Here is a 16,136-nt window from a genome sequence, read left to right as displayed (position 1 = left end):
CTTGTCGTGCAAATGCACGGACTCCAGCCAACGACAATTCAAACGCCGTTTGTCATGCCGAGATCACTGCTTCCTCCAGCTTCCACATTTATAAAGATGCATACAATATTTAAATAAACATTTGATGCTCCTTAAGAACTGGTTACGTATTTTTATCAGAAATAGTCTAAGTGTCGAATGTTCAGCTTTGGAGACAAAATCAGCAGAATGAACTCTGCATAAGTAAAAAGAGAAAAAGGGCAAAGGTTATCATGGCCAAAAACTATCTGGAGCAAAGAAGGGAGGGCACTGCTGGCAGCATGCATGACCCCAGTGGCATGCACACTGGTGAATGAGACTCACGTAAAGTTCTTTATCCGCTTTCATTTTATATTTCTAGAGACCCATACCTTCGGTGATATTTTCCTCCGTCAGTATCTATGATCGCCAGGTTAACTTCGCTCGCCAATAATGGATGAGCATCTGCGGTGCATTTATCAGAGCCGGTATCCGTTGCGTGATGTTGAATTGAATCTGTCAAGATGAAAGATAATATCGGCTTCTATGTTAGCACTTTCAATAACGAGGAAATGCACTATGTAATAGAGTATCTGAAGAACCCTGTGCAAAAAACGCTGACTGCATCTGCGTTTGGAAACTTGTAGAAGGTCTTCAGTACATTCAAAAAAGCTATAGTATTCCTTTGTATATTTGTGATCGATAATGGAGTCTTGGGAAATAACTTAAGATATGCGCAGGCGGTATGTTGCGCGACAGGATAGTACCTTGTCACTTATCAAGCTATAGGAATTGTCTTTGATTCTACCAGGAAGGGTGAAAGCTCCCTCATATCTTGGACTTATCTTTAAATTGCGGTGAATGTTCAAGATAATGCTGGAACAGCGCGGTTTTTATCGTTCATTTTTCTTTGCTGCGCTTAATGTACGACGACTTGCACTTGTTTGCTGATAGCGGTTATCATTATCTTTTACATTTGCCGTAAGCGTTGTTAAAGCTCGTTGACAATATCAAGAATGGTACCGGTCTCAACCTGCCTTTGACGGCTTTGTTCAGTTGATAGTCAGCTGCGCACTTGCGACATAAAGATCCCAGTTCTCCTTCTTTTCCTGCAGAAGTATGGCGAGAACAGACTTTTGCTGCCTCCAGTCGAAAGACATTGCCATAACCACTCGATGAGCCTACAGTCTGTGTCCTGTTCTGGTTATCTAATAATCGAGTACACTCCAATGCTTATTGTGAATTGTATCAACTTTTATCACTGTAACACAGATTCCTAGAATTGCATCCTTTCTTCTAGATATTGGCAATGGCATTTGAGGTATCAGTCTGACCGTAATATGTCCCTAGGATCTTGCAACGCAGCAATGCTACGATATACTCCTGCTCTCTCATAGCAACTATTTATCCACAACTATGCCGGTTCATTATCTGTGACTAGTGAAAACCATTCCATCATGAACTGTCCATAAATCCCGTCACCATCTGTATGTAAGCAAGGTATCTCTGCGTATATCCGCAAATGTCGTGGAGAGAAAGAGGAATGGCTGGAATTCAGGTCGCAAATTGCCACACGGTCATTTTTATTATTGAGGAGAGCTGTACAAATGGAAGATAATCCTTAGATGTTCAACTTGGTGTGGCGCCAGTTGCGTCGCTTAGCGTTCCATCTGTTCGGTAAGAACTTCGTCAGTCTCTGATGCATTCGATCGCTTCTCATCTAGTTGGTACATACCGGATCTTGGTGTCGCTCTTCAAGCGGAACCAGTGGGGAAGGGGACGGTTCTGCTTCTGCTTCTTAGCAAGCTTGACCTTGGTGCGGAAAGTCTTGTTCGAGGGCTAAATGGGGTTCCATGGTCAATGTCGCATGCAGTGTACGAAAGAATAGCAAACCCATCAGAAAATCCCCGTTTCCTCTAATACATCATCGCATCCATATTCATTCATCCATTTTCTCATCTCTCTGTGCTATTCACATCAGACCGCATTCTTTAGTTATTGCGTACCATTGCGAATTGACGACCTGCGAAGTAGAGGGAGTTCCCTTGCGCCTGCGTGTACAGGGTGCACCTGAGCGCGGCCACGGCGCACGACCCCTCGGCGGAGATTACACCCGCACTCGCCAGCCTTTGGGACCCAGACGATTAGCTTCCCTAACAGCAGGATCTAACAATGATGAACAGAATAGAACAGAGGATGTTTTATTCGTCAACTGGAGGATTGATTATAAGCAAAAGTAGATACGATTTGAAATGCAAAGATCTCTGCTGCTTAAAGCAACAGCAAAGCGACAAGTGCAGCGACTCCGCATCATCGTTCTTTAGCTTTCTCCAAGGTTTCTCAGGATCAAAACGCGATTGAAATAGCTTTTCGTATCCCCAAGCGTCTATCAGCTTTCTTTTTCATTTTCCAATACAAAATAAAGAGGAGCAGCGTGTGAGATGTAGAGATTTGGGGTAATTGCTGTACAAAATAGGGGAGACAAAGTCTCGTCTACAGTGTAATTTTTTGCTGCGTGGAACAAGGACAATAGGAAAAGCATATTACTTATTTTTTACACTCGTCGACACTCCATATGCGTCTTTGTGGGATCCATAGGCAAAGCACAGAAAAATCCAAGTTTCTGCATTTCAGAGAACATTTGTGAATCTATAAACCAGAGCGCGCTTAGCACTTCGATCCCTCTTTCCAATGAATCGACAGTGATATCTTACATTCCAAGTTGAGTTTCAAGCATTCCTCCTGTCCTCCGGGCAATTGACGGCAGAGCTGTTGCTTGTATTGATCAATGTTGTAACTGTTTTGAGGCGCGGCCTCGACAAACTTGTCCAAACGCTCGAGTTCTTTCTGGTCGTTGGTATTTTGTTCAGACATGGTCGTTGTGTTAGACTACATATCGAATATGTTAGCAGCCTGCTTCCCTTTTGGCAACGGTTTGACTCGCCCTTACCTAAACAAAAGAGGAAAAGAAATAAGAGGGTTCCACCTTGGCCCTCAGCCTTCATGTTCAAACGAAATACATTACGTCATGCGGTGACTGCTCCGCATATACAACTGACATTTGGTTTCCCCGCTTTCAATAGAGTTTTCTATATTCCAAAGTGACGCGTGAAGAGCTATTACCGCTGCAAAAAAAGAAACTAACGGTACTTTGTGGATATGCTTTCTGAGGAAACACGGATCTAGCGGAATAAGCGAGCCTGCAAGTTTGGCAGCAGCAGACCCATTCATTGGCGACTCTCGCGTTAGGCAGAAAATTGGTTGTCAGCTCATTTTTGGAAGGCAGACCATAAAAAGAAGAAATGGGCGCGGTGTTCCTGCTCGCCACTGCATTTAGCTTTTGTTATCATCCATCCACCCATCCATCCATCCATCCGTTTACTTGCGACGATGTAAGTGAATCATTTCATTGCAGGAGGAAGGATGCTGCGAAGGCTGCGCTGGATTCATTGAATGATGAAGACATTTTATTATCAATGGGAATCTCTCTGAGAAATTTTTTTTCAGTGAAGAGAGTTATCTTCTGACGATACATATCCGAACGCAGCCTGTCAGAGAACGCGCATCTTTCCAATGCAAATACTGCACTGTAATTGTATACTAACGTGCGACTCTGCTAGATTTTTACAGGTACGTTCAATTTGCTCCTGGTAGCTCGTTGCTTTTTCCTTCCTTGGTAAGTTGACCCATCTAGTCTTCTTGGGAACTGCTGGCAAGTTGCTGTGGTGGTGGCAATGCAAGTCAAATGATGATATCTTTTTTTCATGCACCACGCTAAGAATCCCATGCGGAGACAACCCACCACTTTTTATCCTGATGCTTAACTTGCCTCACATCATCAGCTTGCCAGCAGCCGAGAGATATTGTACTTGCTGCAATACATATGACTCACAAGTTACATCGCTGTGTATAGAATTCTTTTCCACGGATCTTTGGATTGGAATAAGGAGCAATTTTTGTAAATAAAGCGAGAATATTTATAAAGTATAAGCCTTATTTAAAAATGTTTATGAAGATCAATGTTGTGGAGTGGCTTCGTATTCTCACTGAAGTTCACTCTCCTTACTTTGCAATTTATTAGACCAGAAATGTTTGTAAAAATATGGTAAGTGGTTTTTATACGATCTCCAGTAATCGATGATAGTCCTCAATGACGCCCTCGTATGTCTGATGCAATTTTTCTTTCCTATCCTCTGGATCCAAAGTGCGTAAAGCATCCTAACGGATAGAGCAAGTAGGTTAGCAGGCAGCCGCCGGATATTTCTATAGTATCTCTACTTGCCAGATTAAAGAGATAAAGTCGTCGCTTCACTTGTAAGCGGAACTGCTTGTAGGCCTGGCGATCTAGTTTGTTGACCTGAGAGAGCAAATGCATCTCCAAGCATCGCTGGAATTGTCGCTGAGAAGGATGTCTATTTAGTGTATTGCCATTCAAGATTGCATTCACATATAATCTTACCTCTGTTAGCTTGAACTTGCTGCTGAGTTCTTTGATCTTTTCCCTTGAAACCGGGGCTTTGAGATCATCGAAAGCATGGTGTTCTCGTAAATATCTTAAATCATTCTTGTCCCGCATATCTGAAAACTCATCATTTGGATCCTCAACTGAAGACACGGGGTCAGAATTCTCCCGAACTCATCCAACTAATATCTTAAACAACTTACCTGGCATTTCTTTGACGTCGCTTCTGGCCATGCATGTTTGATAAATGAATCGATACAGTTCACCTAAGTAAGAATGATTTAGAAATGTTGCAGCGATATTCATGATATCAAATCAACTGACTTCCATGTCCCTGGTTTTGATATGGCGGTAGGATGACGAATTGACTAGGTTTTCGTTCATCTTAGCTTACAGGACTCCGAGACATATTTCCTATACTACTTGCCTTATCCGGAATCGTGTGCATTCGGGCCAGAAGAAGTGTGGATAGGCTGTACAGAATCCCACAAAGTGGTAAGATGCAGACTCTCCTTTTCCTTGCCGGTTGAAGCTGCAAACAAGTGAGAATCGCACGATCAAAATAACATTGCAAAGTGCAGGAAGAAACCTTACACTGTAAAGACTTCCCACTTTTCATCATCATCCTCTATATACGAAGCACCTTCGATGAAAAGGAGTACAAAGATACGCATCCTGCGATGATATTCTCGGAATTGCTCGTTGACAAATGTGGACTATACACCGGAAGCAATATCAGTTGAGGTTTCTGACTTGTAAAACGGAACGGCTATGCTTACCCTGTATAGCTCAAAATGTATTTCTTGTCCATCCTCCGTTTCCCGACTGTATTCATGTACTTTCTCTCCAATCGGCTGAAAAGTTTCGTGATCTTGCTGTACAATGCGAGCAAACTCATCAGAATTGCTGATACAATCTAGAATACATTTCGGTGTAAGCAAAAACCCGATCGTATAATTGGTCGACCCTACTTACCCGATGGCAGATAGTCCTTCAACATTCCCATAATATCGTCTGCAGCAGGAATCTCTTGGGTGACAGTAGCGGAAGAAGAGGATGACGGCTGCCACTGCGATGCATAATCAATGCGTGGATGTATTCTAAGCGAGCCTGATGCAAATTGGAGCTGACATACGTCGTGAATATGGAAATTTTAAGTTCATCGTCAAACCTATCACACCTGAATGGAGAACTTTTTGTAACCAAACACTACTTCACGCTCGCCAAATATAGGATATGTGAAGAGCGGCTTAAACTCCTGCCGCGATTCACCGTCTGATCCGGGTCTCACTGCACGCGTCTGCATCAGCACCAAGGGGTCAAGTATTGTAATGCATTCACCGTACCCAGGCTCAGAGTCATGCTTTCTGTGGTGTTGCATACCCATGGAGCGAGATCGGCTGCGATCGCGGGTGAAGCCATAGTTTGTGGTAAAAAGAAAAGGGGGCAGGAACCCACTCACGCACTCCGGTTCAGAAAAAGCAGCACCGCAATTTTTTTTTTCTTGCAAGCAATTTTATTTCCTTTGACATTTTTCCCCAACCATGGCACCACTGACGCGAGCGCAGCGTCGCAAGATCGCAGAAGAAACAGCACCTGATCAAGATCCGGCGGCTGTCGATCCAAGCGCCCTCGATCGAGTCCTTAACCAGCGTCGATCAAAAAAGACCACAACAACAACAACAACTACTACTACTACGACCAGACGCAAAAATAACAAAAAGAAGAGCCGGGTGGAGACAACCAATGTCGAACAAGTGAATCTGCAACAGGAAGAAACTACCACCACTGCTGTTGAAAGTGTGCAGCAGCAACAGGACAACTCAATTAAGCCTGATTCAAAGATCGCAGAGACAGAGTCGGTTGCTATGGATCGGGAAAGCTCAAATTCGCACTTCAGCGATGCACACAGCGATTATCATTCTTCCACGCCACCGTCTCGATCCTCAGAGTACGACACTGCACCGGAATCTGCATCTGACGAAGAACATCCTGCAAACAATGAAGCGCAGAATGGAAAACATCAAGATCAAAAGCAAAGCAATGATAATAGTAGCAGCGGCAGCGACAACGACGATGATGATAATAGCAGTGAAGAGAGCTGCAATAGCAGCAGCGGCTCTGATGAGGAGCAAAGCGAGAGCGAAGCAGAGGAAGAAGATGATTTGAATGACTTGCTCACAAAGGCCAAGGCTGCATTGGAAAAGAAGCAGGAAGAACAAATTAAATTGGATGAGTAAGTTTTCATACAAAGAGAAACGTCGCCTCTCCGTTACTCAACAGTAAGATCTCCATACAGAGACGATGAAGATAATCAAGACAGAGAGTAAGTCTTTGTTACATTACAGAAGGAGGTTGTGCTAGATTGCTTACATTTTTCCATAGCTTGCCCACACTCGGCGAGGGTATGGTTGCCGGTGTAGACGGACTATACATTGACCGTAAGAACAATGTCGCCAAGTTGAAAGAACGAGCAGAGATCGAAGGCGAGCCTGAAGTGAAAGACACGATTGTTCCGAAAGCAGAGAGACTTTCTCGCAAGCAGAGAAGAATGGTACGTTGGATTGTTGCTGTATAACCTCGCTTTCTAAATATACTCATATTTCCTCAATAGGAACGGGAGAGGACAGCCGGCAAGGGATGGTTCGATATGGAGCAGCCGGAAATGACTCCAGAGTTGAAACGGGATTTGCAGCTTCTTAGAATGCGCCATATTCTCGATAGAAAACGTCATTACAAAAAGATGGGCAAAGGACAGGAGCCCAAATATTTCCAAGTTGGAACTGTCATCGAAGGACCCACAGAATACTTCTCTGCTCGTCTTACAAAAAAGGAACGAAAGCAGACGATTGTCGACGAGCTCATGGCCGACGAAGAGTCCAGAAGCTACTACAAACGCAAGTTTGGAGAGTCACAAGTAAGAAACCAGAGCGGCCGCAAACGTGCAAAGCGACAAATCAAAAAAGTACACTAGAATTTGTATTTTACTCAATTTTTTCTCTTCTTCATGCTTTCCTACTCCATCAAGTCTTCTTGTATATCCCCACCCTCAACCAACTGCATCTTTCTTTTTCCTTCCACAAAGAATATCATTGGCTTCCATTTAAACTAAAAAAGAGTTTTACAATAACTTGGCTACTCCACACCAGGCTGGTGGTGAAGTAAAGGGCAAGATTCGGAGATGGGTTGACTAAAGATGCGCGCAGGTTATGCTTCCTTGCAAAGCTAGGCTGTGTCGGTTTCTCCCTATACTCAAGGTTTTCAGTATAGCATATTGTGTGACAAGTTTAAACCTATCGTTTCAAATGTCATTCTATCTTCCTACCCCGTGGCATGTCCAGCAGCTGCGCCCCAGATTTAAATTGGGCACTTGTTTCCAGGACAATGAGTCCAAAGGTCTTTCTGACTCTTGTCTCATTATCATTCTACATAGTACACTTAGGCTTACAACATTCCGGTTATTTGGAAGGCGGACTAGAGCTGTTTGGGTGATGTGCCTTGAACAGGAACTGGGACTGATGACTATTTGTGGATGTGAACCCGTACAAGTTGTATTCACCTCGAGGTTGCAACTCAGGTTGTTATTGATATTCCTAAAAAGTAGATATATATGTACGTCAAATAACAAATCTAACCTTTATGGATTCGTGCGTTGCGGGTCTATGTCACATTTGAGGAGACTTTGCAACCCATTTAGCGGTTCAAAGAATGCTGTGCGGATAAATTCCAGCTACTGTCTCTATTTTTGTGAACATGGTCCTACAGAGCTTGGCAGCGTGCTGGTTGATCACTGTTGTAGCTCGAAGAAAAAAAAGGCCCGCACTTTTTCGTATCGGAAAAGAGATGGAGATTGGAGCAGGTGCACGGATCTTAAATAAGTAATTAATGCTGAATAAAACAGTGCATAGAGCGTATGTTTCCTGTGCAGTCCAACAACAACGGATGCAAGCATAATCACAAGTTGAGCCGCATTTGAGGCGGCGCACGGTAGAAACCAATAGCTGTTGGCATCCGTTTTAGCACGGGAAGAAGTCATCGAGATCATGCAGCAGAAAGAAGTAAGTGGGGACAGGGCTCGAAAGCACTTCATGTCCGCCGTGTAACCATAGCCACGTATGAAATAGGGTTCCTTAACCCTGTGCAATTCACACACAGAACTCTCTTCTCTTTTTCTTTATTTTCTCCCTTCCCATTCCTATCATTTTCGCTTGCTTACATCGTGCAGGTTCACGACTTCCACCCCGCAACGCTCTTTCGCCATGACAGCAAAAAACAACCAACAACATCGTCGCAACCGCTCCACATCCGCGTCGTCCAGCTCAGTGCCTTCGGCAACACCGATACCTCGCAAACGCACACATCTCAAGCCAAGCCAGCTCACTGTACTACAGAATGCGTTCATGAACAACCCGCTTCCGGACTCTAGTATACGCAACCGACTTGCGCAGGAGCTTGAAGTGAGCGAGCGCACTGTGCAGATATGGTTCCAGAACCGGCGCGCCAAGGCACGGAAGATGGAAGCGCTTTCCAACTCATTGTCTATTGATGGCCCTCGATGGATAGAGCCTGTGCGTCAACCAGCCCCGCCCCGTTATCAGCCCACGTTTCGTACAATGATGACACCTGAACGCTTTGAAGAACTCCGGCAAAGCAACAGCCCCGGCAGCAGCACCAGCCCTCGCAAACGCCCGCGATCCAGTTCAAAGCCTGAGCCCATGGTCCAAGAACAGGTTGCTGGTCATCCGTCTGTTGTCCGGGCCATGTCGGAAGGCACCGATCGTACCATTATTGGAAACAAAGGTAAGAAAAAAAGATTTTTTTCTTGTCCCACCTTTCACGAGCGATTAACTCGAGGAGCACAGTTTCCAGCGTCAGCAGCAGCAGCAATACCGTTAACATAGTTCCGTTGCCGGTGGAGATGCTGCGCATCGGGACATGGACTCGCTTTAGCCAACTCATCAGCCCAAGTGCGGGCGACAGCGACCTTGCTTGCTACGCCGATGTAACGCATCGCCTCCTGACGTGGCAAGTGCAAGTGCGAGACCATTTGTTCCGTATCCAGGTTCCCATCGATGCCATCTCTCTACTCCGCTCCAGCCAGATTGTCCAGTCAAATCAGCTGCTAGATCAAATTGATATCGAACTCGATGTACCCCAGCGGCTCACATTTGCCATGCGCCGCGCCCACGTTGATCAAGACTGGGTGCGCTGCGGTGACTTTTCCGAGGATAAGCAAGCAAGCCAGGAGAAGACTCACGTCCTGCAAGGTCCACCAGAGCTACTGAAACAAGCCATATTCGATCTTGCCGCTCTTGAGCCCTCTCTAGCCAGCAAGGTCTTGGTGATCCCAGGTCCTCCTCCCGCCGCTGCCGCCGTTGCTACAGCTGCACCTACCACCAACACTACCACTACTACATCGCTAGATCTCTGCCGTGAATTTACATTATCGCCCTCTGCTACACCCGAGCCCTTGGGGATGCCCGCTTACGATGGCTTGCAATGGTCCTCCAAGCCGCCGTTCCAGCAACACCACCACCAGCAATATCATCAGCCTGTGAGTGTGTGGCCCACGAGCACACTCGACGATTCTTCTATAGGCTATTATCAGCAAATGATGGTCGCACCAACCCCGCCTCCGCCGCCGCTTGCCGTTGTTCCGCAACAGCAACAACAGCAACAGCATCCAATGTACACGCCTGAGTCGCACATGCTGATGCAACCATATGTACCTCTAAGCGTATATTACCATCATTTAGCCTAAAAGTGTTGAGGGCAAAATCTGTGTATATTCTCTCTTTCCCAAATATTTCTTCGATGTAGATGATCCAAGCTGGCCTTGTTTGTCTTTTTCTTATCCTCCCTTTTTCTATCCTGAATCTCTCAACAAAAGAAAAATATCAAACATATCCAAACCACCCAAAGACCCTGTATTCAACGTTGAGATGTGTTGAAAGGTGGGGGAGGGGGACATAATTGCATAAGTGGCTTCAATTTTGGATCACCCACTCCTTTCCCTCACAAAGGGTTTGTTTCTGTTCACAAAAGTTAACGAGCAATAATATTCAATGCCAATTCAACGAAAACAAAGAAATTACAGAAAACGGACGCCAGAGAAAGAGGACGAGGAAGACGAATCTGTGGCCATTCCAGAATCTAATGTCAGGTTAGCATCTCTCTCTGTCTGTGTGGACTAATCTAGATGGTGTGCGATCAATTCACTCAACCCGCCCTACAGCGAAACAATTGAAGAGCTGCAGGAATTGCGCAAACTGCGTAGAAAACATGGAGGCATAGATACCGAAAAGCTGCTCAAGGGCAGCGAAAAGCCCGTAACAAAGAAGAAAGAACGGGACCCGTGGGGTCTCACAGACAAGGATGCTGTCAGGGCTGGCAAAAAGTATGTTCACACAAATAGCTCAGGAGAACTCAAACTCACAACAAACCCGGTCTGCAACAGAGCGGACGAGGAGGAAGGAACAGAAAAGAAGTTAAAGCTCGACAGTTTCACGACTCAGACGAATGCGCTGGATGTAGACAAGCACATGTAACGTATTACGTATGGTGGACATGCACAAATAAGGCACTTATTCATGATTAGGATGGCATACATTGAAGCAGAAATGCGCAAGCGAAGAGGCGAACCTGTAAAGGAAGAGGAAGACGAGGATAAATCTACGAAAAAGTCAGGGCCACTGGATATCTACGAAGAACTCTATCATCTTCCTGAGAGATTAAGGGTAAGTTTGTGTTGTATGTGACGGATAGTATTCGTCCTAACTCTGACAAAATTATTACATTAGGTGGAGCAGAAGAAGGTGCAAGAGGGCAGCGTTCAATTATCAACGCAAATGTTGACAGCTATCCCTGAAGTTGATCTCGGCATAGAGTGAGTAGTGGTGGCAAAGGAACAAAAAGATAATGATGATGCTGACACATCTACCAGTGTACGGTTACAGAATATCGAAGATACCGAACGTGCAAAGCGCAAGTACCTGAATGAAAGAAAAGAGGGCGAGGTACGTCAGAAAATGAGCAGTCTATTCGGTCGAAAGAATCTTACGTGGATATTTTAGGAATCAAAGGATCGGACAGGAGAAGAAGAACGTAAGTGATATACAAATTTACATATGATGAATAAGCAAATGTACTAAGGATTTCTTTAGTAGATGTGCCTGCTAATTATGAAAAGCGGATCCAAAAACCAGACCATAAATCTCGCATAGACAAACGCCAGACTGCGTCTGACGATGTGGTAGCAGAAAGTTTCAAGAAACGCATGAGGAAATAACATTTTTGCACATTCATTGTTCAATGTCTCTATTTAAATAACTGGTTGACATACAGATCATAGTTGAAGCTATCTGGTTCATTGCTGCTGCGGGGCATGTCGGTTTTGAGGTATTCAATAACTGGTTCGGGTATCATGCACATTCGAAGGTCCATTTCTGTCACATATGGCTTTTCTCCAGCAATAGTCTGGAATGCATCTTGCAGCTGCTCAGGCGTTGACTTGTCTTCCGTAATAGATACCATGAATTTTATAAACTGTTCGAATGTCGCTTCGTCCTGTCCTTCGCTCGTTTGGTCGAACAGGGTCTCGATATCGTAATCCTGATAGAACAAGCCGAGACTTGCAAGGGCTGCCGAGAAGCCCTCGATGGATAGTGTGTTTGTGTGCTCCATGGCAAAGTGACGGAACGCATGCTCAAACTCTTCAAGCTGGGCGGGCGTCAAGTTGGTCATGTTTCGTGAAACAATCTACAAGAGCATTGTTCAGCGCACTGGATATACGATGTATCGCTCCACCGTTCTTACCTGGTTCTGAATAAATGCATCCTTTTTACGTATAGCCTTCTCAACAAGACCGAGTTCAAAAGTTAGATCCTCCAAGGTGTATACCGTGTAATCATTCTCTTCCGTGTTTGCCTCTTGACATGCTCGGTCGAGCGCCTCGATGGATTCTAGGTTCTTGTGCAACGGCGTGATCTCATACGACAAGGCACGAACCCGTTCAAGTTGGTGCTCCAGTCCGCCATCGAGAGATGCTAATTCCAGAGACATGCTGTCAAGATGGTTTTGGAAATCGTTTGCAGCTTTTGCATATGCTTTGCGAAGGTTTTCTTTGATCCTATCGAATCATTGTTAGCTAGCGATGGAATCATTCAAGACTTAAGCTCATGCTTACTCTCTGATTTTGCTGTTTATACTTTTGTGATACTCGGCTTCGTCCTTTAATAAATCATGCCACAACTGATCCAAATCCTGTAATAGCTCCATTCGTCAGCAGATATCGAGATGCTTGCATCCAATGTGAGCCCACCTTCAATGTGAGGCCTTCTGGAGGATGATATGGCTTCAGATTATATGTCTTTAGTTTAGTTTGGATATTTCCCAACAGCGTATCCAGGTCTCGTTTCTCGGTTCCCCACTCGCGCTTCTGTGAACCCTTATATGTTGCAAACTCGGCACTCTTGCGCTTTATCTCCGTATACGAATCGCTCAGTTTTGTACTGTGCCATAATTTCTGTATGCTGTGAACTTCGTTTGTAAGCTGTAAAATGAATTGGCAAGTCGTCAGTACATCGATAATTTTCCATTTTTTAACTGCCTCTAACTAACCGTTCGGGCTCGATGCTCATAGTCGTGCTGCATCTGCCAGATCGAATTCAAGACATCCGCCAGTTTTGCTATACGTCGACCGGCTGTTTCTACCTTGTCTGTCACCCCAAAATTAGGAATACATCCCCACCATCTTTTCGAGAGAATATACTTGCCTAGTGAAGAAAATGCATGAAAATATTCGGCAACGTAGGTCATGATAGATCGTTCGTCAGGCTTTGAAATATCGCAGACATCTTCAACATCCAAAAGTTTCTGACAGCATCGAAACGCTCTTGATTAAGCAAGTTGCTCCATTCGCAGTACAGAAAAAAAATTGGTTGCTGCTACTTACCGGAATGTTGAGATATTTTTCTGCAATGTCGAAAGCGAGTGCTGTGTTTCCGTGGGCGTCATTCTATAAGGCAAGGTGCATTAGAACATTTACAGTGTCGTTATTCGTATGAGCAAAATACTTGCAAAGTCCAGAGAATAAAAGTCAAGCAGATCAGGTCGATGTCGGTGGATGAGAGCACAGCTATTAGACGGAAAAATATAAATAACCTGATATCAGTCCTTCATCATGATCTGATCTCTTCTTACAATGCTAATCCATCCTTCCAGCTATATGTGAAATCACGAACATCCACTTGCTCGTACGGTGCTGTCTTGCGCTGGCACCACAGCAGGAGACCTTCCTTGGCATTCTTTCCATCTTGACTGGATTGCAGGGTGTTGTTAGCAATCTAGGAAAATTAATTGACATCGGAACTGCGTGTGCTTACTTGATATCTGCGATCGTGAACCGCAGAATGATCATCCACAGTAAACCAAGCACCAGTTTCAGGTTCTTGTCAACGATGTCTTTGCACACAGGCTTAGAACGACCTATTAATACATATATATACCTCATTGTAACTCACCTTCCGCACCAATGTTAGTCAGCGGCACGCCGCGCTGCTTGATGAATTCCAAGGCCATATTCACGTTCTCTACGCATTGAATCTTTATCCTTGGATTGGTGCTGTAGCGACCTAGAGATGTGTCACCAATGATTTCCTGCATACCCCCGAGTTTTAACTTTAGAGGTAAGGTTGGAAATATTCTAGTCGGCATTTACCAGCAATCGGATCAAAGGCACGCCGTTGGCAAGGTCGTTGCATAAATGTTTGATGTGCGGTACTCCACCCAAGTCAAGCTTCGTGTTTACCCTGGTATATATGAAAGGTTTAAGGTTTAAAGCTATCAAACGGTTTGAACCGCTGACGATCGTCACGTCGCCTACCACTTTGTGAAAGCTAGCAAAGGAGTAAAAAAGAAACATGCGTTGCTTAGCACGCGTCATATTTCATCAGTTGCCACATGGAGAAAACACCTACTTTTTTGCTGAATAAGTTCCCAGGCGTTGTCCATTTCGAACTAGAGTGTGATTGCGTACGTAAGTCGCTGCAATCGTAGGCAGACGAGTGCACTGAAAGAAAGAAAGAAAGAAAACAAATGCCCTTTTTGGGTGAACAACGGAGAAAGAAATGCCGGATTCTGCATTGAATTGACGACGACGATCTATTATATCACCGGATATGTGGATCTATTTCGTTCCTGAGCGTCGTCACAAAAGCGTTGAACTCTGCTGCATATGAAAAGCTGCAGACATTTAATCACACGCACGTGTGAATAGGCAACTTGATTAATATATCCCTTTGTACACCTACATGTATAAAGGCTCCTATGCAACGGACAAGCATCTCTAGTTTATCTAAAAGATAATAAGGCCAATGAGAGAAAAGTTCCCAAGCTCACTTGATGTACAATGCATCATGGCTGGCTGCCAACAGCGCGGTCCGATTTTCGACTCCTCCCACCTTTCGCACGCCGGCTGCTCTTGAGGCAGCCCAAACCCGCCGCGCATAAATGTCACAAGAAGCTTCGATGGAATCAGCTACGGCGGAAACCTCGCGGGAAACCGTAAGCGTCTCGCAACTTTTTGTTCAGATCCATACAAACTTAATTAGTCAACCAGCCAGCAGCAGCAGCAGCAGCAGCAGCAGCTGATTCTAGCACAGATCAAAAGCAACGCAAGACGAAACAATATATCCAGAAACACGAAAGCTCCTCCTCCCATAAGTCAAGCAAGTTGATTGACAGTGCAAGTTTTGGATGTTATTTCCATACTGACATGGACTATAGATACGAGCAACGAAAATGAACCCAACTTGGAAAACCCTCCACAGCAGAACCAGAACCAGAACCAGGACCAGGACCAGGAGAACAATAAGGACGCGGATAGTTCTTCACCAAATAATGATGATAGACCACCTCCAGGAAGCGAAGAGTGGCACCGTCAACGACGAGAAAGCCACAAGCTAGTTGAACGGCGACGACGAGAAACGATCAACGAAGGCATCAGTGTGCTTGGACGTCTTGTACCGAACTGCGAAAAGAACAAGGGACAGATCCTGCAGCGTGCAGCCGAATACATTCAACACCTAAAACGACTGGATGCTGCAAACGCAGAGAAATGGACATTGGAAAAGTTACTGCTGAATCAGGCTTTGGATCAATTACACGGTCAAGTGCAGGATCTTAGAAGCCAATTAGAAGCAGTGCAACGAGAGAATGATTTACTAAAGGAACAGCTAAATCATCGCGAGCGAGATAGCGTAAGCTTAAAGAGAGACCACGATCAAGAGGATGATGAAAAATCTCGAAAATCATTGAAGAAAGAAGCATAATCTTATCCTCGTACCATATATAGCGCCACAGGGCAAAAAAGATCTTGGACCTGAAAGGATTCTGCCGAATTGCATATTTAGTAGAAACTGAGGACTTGAATAAATGGAGTACAGGCTTTCAATGCCAGATGTAAGATGGCGCGTGTGCGAAAGACTTTTAGATGGAATTGACTTTACAAACATAGAAAGCTGTTGATGTATAATTGTTCTTACTCTCTCATTGCTACCAGATGTCAATAGCGGAGCAGGATATTCCAACAAGTCCGTCTGATTTCGCGACTTTTCGGAACTTCCATCAACAAAGATCCAAATATTGGAAGAGTTGGCAGTAAGGCCCTATTATAGTG

General features: G+C 44.7%; 7 protein-coding genes across 7 annotated transcripts; 4 read left to right on the top strand and 3 right to left on the bottom strand.

Annotated features, from left to right (window-relative positions):
- Window positions 1-2,551: 2,551 nt before the first annotated feature.
- VTP01DRAFT_1285 (uncharacterized protein) lies at window positions 2,552-2,871 on the bottom strand (the record flags this gene model as incomplete). Its single annotated transcript, XM_069379618.1, has 2 exons — window positions 2,552-2,646; window positions 2,712-2,871. The coding sequence occupies 2 exons, from the start codon at window positions 2,869-2,871 to the stop codon at window positions 2,552-2,554; spliced, it is 255 nt and encodes an 84-aa protein (XP_069238693.1).
- Window positions 2,872-4,113: 1,242 nt separating this feature from the next.
- On the bottom strand, window positions 4,114-5,846 carry VTP01DRAFT_1284 (uncharacterized protein; the record flags this gene model as incomplete). The annotated part of the gene is made up of 10 exons (XM_069379617.1): window positions 4,114-4,215; window positions 4,280-4,396; window positions 4,457-4,602; window positions 4,663-4,725; window positions 4,784-4,827; window positions 4,887-4,991; window positions 5,054-5,175; window positions 5,239-5,375; window positions 5,435-5,585; window positions 5,640-5,846. The coding sequence occupies 10 exons, from the start codon at window positions 5,844-5,846 to the stop codon at window positions 4,114-4,116; spliced, it is 1,194 nt and encodes a 397-aa protein (XP_069238692.1).
- Window positions 5,847-6,003: 157 nt separating this feature from the next.
- VTP01DRAFT_1283 (uncharacterized protein) lies at window positions 6,004-7,433 on the top strand (the record flags this gene model as incomplete). The annotated part of the gene is made up of 4 exons (XM_069379616.1): window positions 6,004-6,695; window positions 6,759-6,785; window positions 6,845-7,013; window positions 7,074-7,433. 4 exons carry the CDS (start codon window positions 6,004-6,006, stop codon window positions 7,431-7,433), a joined length of 1,248 nt encoding a protein of 415 aa, XP_069238691.1.
- Window positions 7,434-8,502: 1,069 nt separating this feature from the next.
- Window positions 8,503-10,220, top strand: VTP01DRAFT_1282 (uncharacterized protein; the record flags this gene model as incomplete). Its single annotated transcript, XM_069379615.1, has 3 exons — window positions 8,503-8,517; window positions 8,584-9,259; window positions 9,322-10,220. The coding sequence occupies 3 exons, from the start codon at window positions 8,503-8,505 to the stop codon at window positions 10,218-10,220; spliced, it is 1,590 nt and encodes a 529-aa protein (XP_069238690.1).
- Window positions 10,221-10,524: 304 nt separating this feature from the next.
- VTP01DRAFT_1281 (uncharacterized protein) lies at window positions 10,525-11,747 on the top strand (the record flags this gene model as incomplete). Its single annotated transcript, XM_069379614.1, has 8 exons — window positions 10,525-10,622; window positions 10,695-10,856; window positions 10,917-11,003; window positions 11,058-11,196; window positions 11,260-11,345; window positions 11,403-11,475; window positions 11,533-11,563; window positions 11,623-11,747. 8 exons carry the CDS (start codon window positions 10,525-10,527, stop codon window positions 11,745-11,747), a joined length of 801 nt encoding a protein of 266 aa, XP_069238689.1.
- Window positions 11,748-11,776: 29 nt separating this feature from the next.
- VTP01DRAFT_1280 (uncharacterized protein) lies at window positions 11,777-14,381 on the bottom strand (the record flags this gene model as incomplete). Its single annotated transcript, XM_069379613.1, has 12 exons — window positions 11,777-12,217; window positions 12,275-12,587; window positions 12,645-12,721; window positions 12,780-13,010; window positions 13,079-13,176; window positions 13,234-13,333; window positions 13,413-13,475; window positions 13,538-13,595; window positions 13,661-13,777; window positions 13,843-13,921; window positions 13,981-14,116; window positions 14,178-14,381. The coding sequence occupies 12 exons, from the start codon at window positions 14,379-14,381 to the stop codon at window positions 11,777-11,779; spliced, it is 1,917 nt and encodes a 638-aa protein (XP_069238688.1).
- A 587-nt stretch (window positions 14,382-14,968) lies between these two features.
- VTP01DRAFT_1279 (uncharacterized protein) lies at window positions 14,969-15,789 on the top strand (the record flags this gene model as incomplete). The annotated part of the gene is made up of 3 exons (XM_069379611.1): window positions 14,969-15,022; window positions 15,078-15,186; window positions 15,245-15,789. The coding sequence occupies 3 exons, from the start codon at window positions 14,969-14,971 to the stop codon at window positions 15,787-15,789; spliced, it is 708 nt and encodes a 235-aa protein (XP_069238687.1).
- Window positions 15,790-16,136: the final 347 nt, after the last annotated feature.

This window comes from Rhizomucor pusillus (assembly GCF_041956525.1).
Source record: "Rhizomucor pusillus strain CBS 183.67 unplaced genomic scaffold VTP01scaffold_10, whole genome shotgun sequence".
NCBI lineage: Eukaryota > Fungi > Mucoromycota > Mucoromycetes > Mucorales > Lichtheimiaceae > Rhizomucor > Rhizomucor pusillus.
This window is presented reverse-complemented; position numbering and strand designations above follow the sequence as displayed.